At 36.7% G+C, this 10,000-nt stretch overlaps 1 protein-coding gene across 1 annotated transcript in view; it reads right to left on the bottom strand.

Annotated features, from left to right (window-relative positions):
• Positions 1 to 10,000, bottom strand: part of LOC143030982 (carbohydrate sulfotransferase 10-like) — a 21,830-nt gene that overhangs the window by 5,868 nt on the left and 5,962 nt on the right. Inside the window, exons 2-3 of the mRNA XM_076194294.1 lie at positions 7,237 to 7,395; positions 6,657 to 6,767 (exon numbers count right to left, since the gene is read on the bottom strand). Coding sequence (XP_076050409.1) covers positions 6,657 to 6,767; positions 7,237 to 7,395 — 270 coding nt within the window. The remainder of the gene's footprint in view (positions 1 to 6,656; positions 6,768 to 7,236; positions 7,396 to 10,000) is intronic.

Genomic DNA, 10,000 nt, shown 5'->3' with positions numbered 1-10,000 from the left:
CAGTCAGAGGTTTAAATCAATATGTATTAAAACCAATAGATGTTCTTGATACAGTTGTGTACTCGTGTGGAATTTGATAAGTGATTACAAGTCACGTCACATGATTGAATTCAAAATTCGAAAAATCAAAGTATACCCTTAGGGTCGACTTGACCATCCGACCTTACTGGATAATGAGACGAACATCCTACCCTAGGAGGCGCTTAACTGGGGTCGATATCGTTATCATGTGTTCGAACAGTTAGGCCAAGAAGTAATCACGTGATATTCAGGGATGTGGGCCCTTTTGAGCAAATTCATTACCGTCGCTTCGTTTTCTTTAATCTCCCGCCTCCAGTCTATACTGTAGGAGACCCGGGGCCTCAGAATATCCGGCAACGGTCCCTAGAGTCGCCCCCGTAGTTTCCTCAGAAATAGACATTGTGTTGGTGGCTTTGTTGTGTGACTTCGAGTCAGTGTAGGATTACATGTTCTGTGTCTTCTCAGTGTTATGCGCATTTCGAGGTATGCGTTGTAAAGAACCAGGCCATTTATACATATTGTTACTCTTGAGTGCTGGGTGGTGATTCAATCGGTGACTTAGTGTGACTCGTGTTCCATGTATTATATATATATATATATATATATATATATATATATATATATATATATATATATATATATATATATATATATATATCACAAAGTAATGTCAAAGCACATTAGTAACATTAGACTTAAAACCCACTTTCGGAAAGGAAGAGACGAAAGCAGAGTTCCGCATATTTCGATTACTATCTGTGATCCTCTTCCGCAGATGGAATATAATGTTGAAAAGACATGTATATATACAAGGATGTGAGGTAAATATGTAGGAAGCAGGGGAGGACTCAAGTCACGTGGCCGACGCTGCGAGGACATTGTTGGATTTTGTCCACTATTAGTATGGAGGACGATAGTTTATCAACTGCTAAGGTGGTGATGCAGTCAGGTTGCCATTGACCATTTGATATATTATAGTTAGGAAAATATTTTATCAATGAAGATTCAGTGATTTTCCTTCTGAAACTACATTTTGACTTGTAAATAACTTCAGCATCGTCCCAATCTTTGCGGTGGTCTTTATGTAATGGTGACATGTGATATTCCTTGTGTGTTGTACATACGTATTTGTAATATTGTTTATCTATTATTGTATATTTAATGTATTATTGTGAGAACCAAGTGTTCATATTAAGCGTGTATGTTTTTCCCGCCAAGTCTGAGTCTGGAACAATAAAGAACAAAATAGAATTCATATTAGGAGATGAGAGCAAGAGTGTTAGCAATGTTACGGTCATAAATAAAGTCAATATAGGTAGAAAATAAGTTTTGCAAAGATTAAGGATAAGAAGAAATTTCAGTTAGAAATTAAAAATAGATTCGAAGCTCTAAAAACTAACGAGGACACCGTCGAAGATATGAATTTGAATTTAGTGAATATCATTAGGGAATCGGCAGAGAAAGTAGGAAGTACAAAAAGTATTAGAGAAAACAAATACTCCAAAGCTACAAATGACCTAATTAAAAGAAGGACCATGCAGATTAAAAGCAGGAGAGACGAAATAGAGTAGAACTAAACAAGCTTATCAACAAAAGGCAGAGATCAGAGAAAAGAAAGAGAAACATGGATGAAATAGAGGAAACTATTCGGAAAGGTAAAAGTATTAAAGGGACCGAGCGCAGACATGCTTTAGGAAGACAGCAAATGATATGTTTGAAAGATAGAAATGAGAAATCATTAGATGCAGAGACAGAATGGTAAAAAGAGTAGAAGAACTTTACCAAGAGCTTTACTCGTCAAAGACCGTAGTTGAGTCAGTAAATTCATCTGTAGACGTTAGTAGTGTACCAGAGATTACAAAAGAAGTAGAATTTGCTCTAAAAATATGAAACTAGGAAAAGCACCTGGGGAAGATGGTATATCGATAGATCCCTTGAAAGACGCAAGAAGTTCATATTAAGTTAGCTCGGCTGTACACCCAGTGCTTACGTCAAGAAAGCGTTCCTTATGCGTGGTGCAATGCTATAGTGATTTCGATTCAAAAAAAGGAGACCAGAAGGACCTTAGTAATTATCGACTGATTAGTTTGTTATGAAATGTATATAAAGTATTCTCAAAGATCCTTACAAATAGACTAAGTCAAGTTTTAGATGGAAACCTACCGAGAGAACAGGCAGACTTTAGGAGCGGATATTCGACTCTAGACCATTTGCAGGCAATGGACCAACTATTTAAAAAAACGACAGAATACAGCATACTTCTCTGTTTAGCTTTTGTACATTGCGAGAAGGACTTTGACTCGGTAGAACAATTAGCAATATTAAACTCGTTACGCAAGCAGGGTTTTAGAAAAGATTTATGCGAAAGGTACCGCTATAATTCGACTACATAAAGATACAGAAAAAATCAAGACCGAGAAATTATTTACAGCTTGCTTGTAAGAGATTTTCAGAAGGTTGAGTTGGGAAGAAAAAGGTTTGAAGATTAATGGAAAATATTTGAACCACCAAGATTTGCGGATGACATTATTCTTAGTTCAGAAAGAGCAGAAGACTTGCATGATATACTGAGTGATCTGAACAAGGAAAGTCTCAAAGCAGGTTTAAAATTAATAATAGTTAAACCAAAGTAATGTTCAACACGAAAGTTCAAAGTAGAGATTATAATTGATGGTGAGAATCTTGAAGAAGTTGAAGAGTATAATTATTTAGGCCAGATGGTGAAAGGGACCAAAGACAATGATAATGAAATAAAAAGGCGTATTACAATTGATTGGAAAATGTTTGGTAATTATGATAAAATCCTGAGAGGCTTTCTACCTTTATATTTGAAACGTAAAGTTTACAATCAGTACAATCTGCCAGCAATAATCTACGGATGTGAGACTTGGAAACTGACGAAGGCGATGGAGACAAAACTAAGGATTGCACAGAGGAGAATGGAGAGATCAATAGTGGGAATAACGCTGACAGACCAAAAGAGAGTAAGTTGGGTGATATAATATACTAGCGTGAAAGATATTGTGGAGGCGGTAAAAGAGAGAAAGTGGAAATGGGCAGGTAAGTCAGTGCGAACGACTGATGAGCGATGGAGCAAGTGTGTTACTGAGCGGACGCTGTGAGATGGGAAGAGTGGAAGAGGGAATCCAGACAGAAGGTGGAAAAACGAGTATGTATGTATGTATATATATGTATGTATATATATATATATATATATATATATATATATATATATTTAAAATTATTTCAGACAAATGAGAGAGAATGTGGGTGGGGAAGGGCAAACGAAGATGTGTTAGGAATAGAGTTTAATGTCCTAACGTTGCGACCAACTTGGTCTTCTTCAGAGGACTACAGCATTACAGACGGATCACAATTCTTATATTCGTAGTGAGAGGGAACCCGCCAAGGTATGAGCGTCATGTTTTCCCTTTGGCTAACGATTTAATTATTAGGACACTTGCTGCTTTCGAGAGGCATTTAAATCCGTCTCTGTCGTTGTTGTTCTTGTTGGCGGCGATATGTGCAGCTTCCACAGTTTTTCTCATTTTCTTCTCAAATCCCTCGTGTAGAATTTCTGCGTTGTTCCAATCAGGTAGATGTCCACATTTGTCCAGGTGACGAACCAGGGAGTTAGATGTTCTATGAGCCCTGAGATCGTTTTTGTGCTCATTCAAGCGTTTATTGAACCCTCGACCTGACTCACCGAAATAAGATGATGGACAACCGTTGCATGGAATACGGTAAATGACACTGAGATTATTACGCATATTATTATGTTTCTTAAATATTTTTCCTAACACATCTTCGTTTGCCCTTCCCCACCCACATTCTCTCTCATATATATATATATATATATATATATATATGTAGACATATATGTATATATATATATATATACGTATAAATATAATATATATGTATATATACATATACATATATGAATATATATATGTATATATATAATATATATATATATAATATTTAAACATTATGTATATATATATATATATATATATATATATGCACACACACACACACATATATTTATATATATATTGTGTGTGTGTGTGTGTGTGTGTGTGTGTGTGTGTGTGTATGTGTGTGTGTGTGTGTGTGTGTGTGTGTGTGTGTGTGTGTGTGTGTGTGTGTGTGTGTGTGTGTGTGTGTACATATGTATATATAATATATATGTGTATATATAGATATATATATATATGCACACGCACACACACACATACACACACACGCATGCACGCACACAGACAGACACACACACACACACACACACACACACACACATATATATATATATATATATGTATATATATTATATATATATATATACATATATGTATATATATATCTATATATATACATATATATACATATATGTTTTATATATATATTTATATATATATGTTTTATATATACATATATGTATATATATATATATATATCTATATATACATATATATACATATATGTTTATATATATATTTATATATATATGTTTATATATACATATATGTATATATATATCTATATATATACATATATATACATATATGTTTATATATATATTTATATATATATGTTTATATATACATATTTATATATACTATATATATATATATATATATATATACATATATATACTGTATATATATATATATATATATATACGTTTATATATATATATATATTTACATTTATATATATTTATATATATATTTATATATATATTTATATATTTATATATATATATATTTATATTATATTTTTATATATATATATATATGTATTCATATATATATTTATATTTATTTATATATTTATATAATTTTTATATATTTATATATATATATATATATATTCATATATATATATATATGTATATTTTTATGTATTTATATATGTATATATATGTATTTATATAATATTTGTATTTCTGTATATTTTTATATTTATATATATGTTTGTATATAATATATTTATTTATATATATGTATATATATATGTATAATATATTTATATATGTATATGAATATATGTATTTATATATTTATATACGTATATGTATATATGTATCTATATATTTATATATGTATATATATATATATATATATATATAATAATATATTTATATATATATATATGTAGATATAGATATAAATATATATATATATAATCATATATATATATATCTATAACTCTCTAAAAAAATTCTGGAGCGCTCCCGATCTGAGTCGGCCGGCCCGGGGGTGTCTGCGACTTCCATTGTGTTTCTGGGACACTTGGCCAGGGGGGCGGGGTCCATGGTACTTTGGGGACACCTGTGGGCAGTGGCGCGGTGTAAAGATGCCGGAGTCTTTTGCTGCTAAGAAACGAAGACAGAGACATTTTTGGAAAAACACTAAGAAGATAATTAAAAATGTAGTGTTGAAAAACTGTAAACAACTTCAGATGTTGAAATCAGAGCATAGTACAATGTTTCCAGAATTTTACGAGGAGGATCGGCGGGGCGCCCCCAGGAGGATCGGCGGGGGCGCTCCCAGGGGGAGCGGCGGGGCGCCCCCAGCAGGAGGAGCGGTGGGGCGCCCCCAGGAGGAGCGGCGTGGCGCCCCCAGGAGGATCGGCGGGGCTCCCCCAGGAGGATCGGCCGGTTGCCCCCAGGAGGAGCGGCGGGGCGCCCCAAGGAGGATCGGCCGGCCGCCCCCAGGAGGAACGGTGGGGCGCCCCCAGAAGGATCGGCGGGGCGCCCACCAGCTGGAGCGGCGGGGCGCCGCCAGAAGGATCGGCGGGGCGCCCCCAAGAGGATCGGCGGGGCGCCCCCAGAGGATCGGCGGGGCGCCCCCAGGAGGATCGACGGGGCGCCCCCAGGAGGAACGGCGGGGCGCCCCCAGCACGAGCGGCGGGGCGCCCCCAGGAGGATCGGCGGGGTGCCCCTGGAGGAACGGCGGGGCGCCCCCAGCACGAGCGGCGGGGCGCCCCCAGGAAGCAGCGAGCAGCGCGAGCAGCGCCGCAGGCCAAGTACCCCTGGCGTAGCCAGGGCCGGCGCAGCCGGGTGCTTGTATATATATATAAATATATATGTATATATATATGTATATGTATATATGTATTTATATATTTATATATGTGTATATATATAATTTATATATATCATATATATATTTATATGTATTTATGTATTTATATATTTATATATGTGTATATATATATATATTTATATATATATATCATATATATATATATATATATATTTATATATATATATATATATATTCATATATATATTTATATATGTATATGTATATATGTATTTATATATTTATATATGTGTATATATATATATATTTATATATATATATATCATATATATATTTATATGTATATATGTATTTATATATTTATATATGTGTATATATATATATTTATATATATATATCATATATATATATATATATTATATATATATATATATATATTAATATATATATTTATAAATATACAGTATATATATACAGTATATATATATATATATATATATATATATATATATATATATATATATATATATATCATACAGTATACATATAGTACACCTTGGTTTATATTAGGTGTCGGCTTACCTTGAACCGGATGGCGTCGAGCTCAATCCTGCTGAGTCCCTGCAGCTCCGGCTCGTCCTCGCGGTAGTGCCCCAGCAGGAGGAAGTTGTAGATCCACGTGGTGGAGGCTGACTGCAATATCGAGGACGTGAGTTCAAGGGGTATAACATTAGATCAAATCCTCCAAAAGTTCAGAGTAATAGTGCGGGTTAAGAGGTTACGCAAGTGGAGTGGTAAGTGATCATATAAAAGAATAATTCAACTGGTTGCTTGGTTAATTAAAATTAGATAATAGGTCTGTTGTTTCCTAGCCCACTTTCAATGGGTTTTCCTGATGCCATCATCGTCGTCATCAGCATCATCATTACCATCCTCATTATCATCGTCGTCGTCTTCGCCGCTATTGCCATCATCTGTTGGTTGCAATCTGTCATGTGTTAGTTGCAATCCGTCACATTGTATTATAAAGACCCTTGGGAACAATAGTAGGGTTCCTTCAGAGTGTGCATGTAGTAGGAAGGTATTGTGTGTGTATGTGCACTGTCTGATTAAGGCATCAGGCGAACCCGGCCAGCTCACGCAGCCAGAGAAGACAACCCACCTTATAGATCTGGCAGTAGACGAGGTTGTGCTTCTGGTCCCACACGAAGTTCCCGTGCTTCATCCTGTTGGTCTTGTCCCTGTGGGCGGAACAGACGCGCTCCACCCGCGCCGCCCGCTCCACAAACACGCCCACACGCTCACGCAAGAATTCGAGACTCTGCAAGAGAAAAGGGAGCTTAGTGGTCGAACCTCAACGAGCCGCGACAGCCCACGAGCTGACGAGTTTTTTTTCCAAGCTTAAGAAAAATATATAGACAAAAGAAACAGATAAATAGGTAAGTAAATAATCAAACAAATAAAATTCAGTCATTCGTTCATTCATTCATGAAGCAAGCAATCAACCAGGCAAACGATCAGCCCATCAATCAGAGGTCCATCTTTCCAGTTCATGTCTAGTTAATTCTATTCACCTGAGAGGTCATGACCCCGAAGCGGAACGTGACCTTGATCTACTGAGACCCCACCCACCCCAAATTCTGCCCCCCCCCCCGCCCTAGACTTAATGAAATCGCTTGACGTCAGACAGAATCAAATCTGTGAGTGCATCACCAGGGATCAAGTGGCTTGTATTCTTTAACCTCAAACATCAGACCGTATAACCGCCACGTTAGCGTGGGAAGGGTGCCACGGTGATGAATAAAATAGCCCGACGGCATCCAGAATAAGATTAAAAGTGCCACCCGGTAGGGAAGGGGATGGTTATAGATATGAACATGTAGGAGCATTTCGCTCCTTTGAATGCAATCGCCTGGCGGCAGATAGAACAAACACTAAAGTTGTAAATCGTAGTGTTGGGCTGATACAGAATAACTGTTATGTCTTTCTCTGTCAACTTGCCCCTACCCTTAATGCACGAAGTTATGACTACATTCAACTCATTCCAAAGAAGGATGACCGTTCTCAGGCTTCTATTTTCCTACAAGTTTCATTTCCTAATGATCTTTTTTCTTTTTATATTTTATAGGAAGATTATGAATCATTTTTTGGCTCATGACCTTTTCTTCTGGTTGCTAGTGAAACTTCCGCAAAGGACGTTCTATTGAATATCTTGCATTTATGTCTAACTCTTAGTCATCTTCTTTGTGGAATTTAGGTGAGACCTATGCTGCTGCACTAGATATACCAAAAGCATTTGATAGAGTCTGGCACAAACCTTTGACTTCTAAGCGACCCTCATACGGTATTTATCCTTCCCTCTGCTCCCTCATTTCTGATATACTTTTCCTGGTTTTTTTTTTCTATATCTGCCGTTGTAAATGATCACCGTTCTTTTTCCATGTCTCTATTTCCACGTTCCACGTCTCTGGCCTCCCACAAGATTCTGTTCTATCATTTACTCTTTTTGCTTATTCATAAATAACCTATTTGACAGCATATCTTCCATACAGTCTTCTACTCCACATTTTTCTAGAGCATTTTCCAGACGCCCTTATAAAATTAAGTCCCAGTCTTCTAGAAAGTCTGATGCAGAATACCTAACTTCTGATCCTTCTGTCATTTTTTGTTGATACAGAGAAATATTTGTTTCATTCAGTGTCACCAAGATTCAGTATCTTTACTTGTCCATTCAACAGTCTTCAACAGAGATATCCCATTTTCTTCGATGATGCACATCTTATTTCCTTCTGAGACCTTAAGCATTCTTGGATTATCCTTTGCTGGCAAACTTAACTAGAACATTTTTGTCTCAACTATAACAAAATCAGATTAAATGAAAATGGGTCATCAGTATCGCCTTCAAAATTCCGCTATTCCAACTCAGTTACTGGCCCTATATGGGGAACTCGTTCACCCTTGTAGGGAGTAAACTTCTCATGCTTAGGGTAATTCGATTCGTTCAATCCTCGTGATCAAGATCTAGCCCAAAACCTTCTGCCTTACCGATGTTTCTTTTCTCACTGAAGAACTTCAGTTTCCCCCGTCCGCTAAGGTACTGCATCTTTATATTTTTTCCTGCGCTTTTTTCATGATCATTCTTCTTAAGAACGGAGTAACTACGTACCTCCCTTCCTGAGGAGACCACGCAGCACTAGATCTTCTAAGACATCTCGCCCTTTTTCTGTACAATTACCTTTTCCAAGACCCAACCATCGTACGCTCTCTTTCCTCCAACCGGAAAGCTTGGAGCTCTCTTCCCCTGATGTCTTTCCACCTACCTATTGCTTGGGCATCTTTAAGAAAAGAATCTCAGGAAATTTCTCCTACTCCAGTAATATACTATATATATATATATATATATATTATATATATATATATATATATATATATAATATATATTATATATGTATGTATGTACGACACTGAATGGGTCCCAGTGAATAGCGATACATTTTTATCAACCACAATGCACTTTAATAACAAAGCCATCAACATCGGGAGACCCGATGGAGCCATCGGTTAAGTCCCTAGCATTTGTCACGCGCTAGCCAGGGTTCGAATCCTTGGCCGTACTGCGTTTCAATTTCTGCAAGTTGACCTCCATCGGGTCTCCCGATGTTGATGGCTTAGAATTAAAGTGCATTGTGGTTGATATATATATATATATATATATATAATATATGCGTGTGTGTGTGTGTGTGTGTGTGTGTGTGAGTGTGTGAGAGTGTGCGTGTGTGTTATGTGTGTGTGTCTATAATATCCATATAGATATATGTATATATTAAGGACTACTATTACACAGGACGTGCGCACCCAGATCCCTGGGTCCGCTAGCGGAGGCCATTGCTTTCTTTGTAACCTAACATTTTATATTGGGCAAATAT

Source organism: Oratosquilla oratoria, chromosome 1, assembly GCF_046742065.1.
Source record: "Oratosquilla oratoria isolate Oo_2021 chromosome 1, ASM4674206v1, whole genome shotgun sequence".
Taxonomy (NCBI): Eukaryota; Metazoa; Arthropoda; class Malacostraca; order Stomatopoda; family Squillidae; genus Oratosquilla; species Oratosquilla oratoria.
The sequence above is the reverse complement of the archived record's forward strand: the minus strand, read 5'-3'. Positions and strand labels throughout refer to the sequence as shown.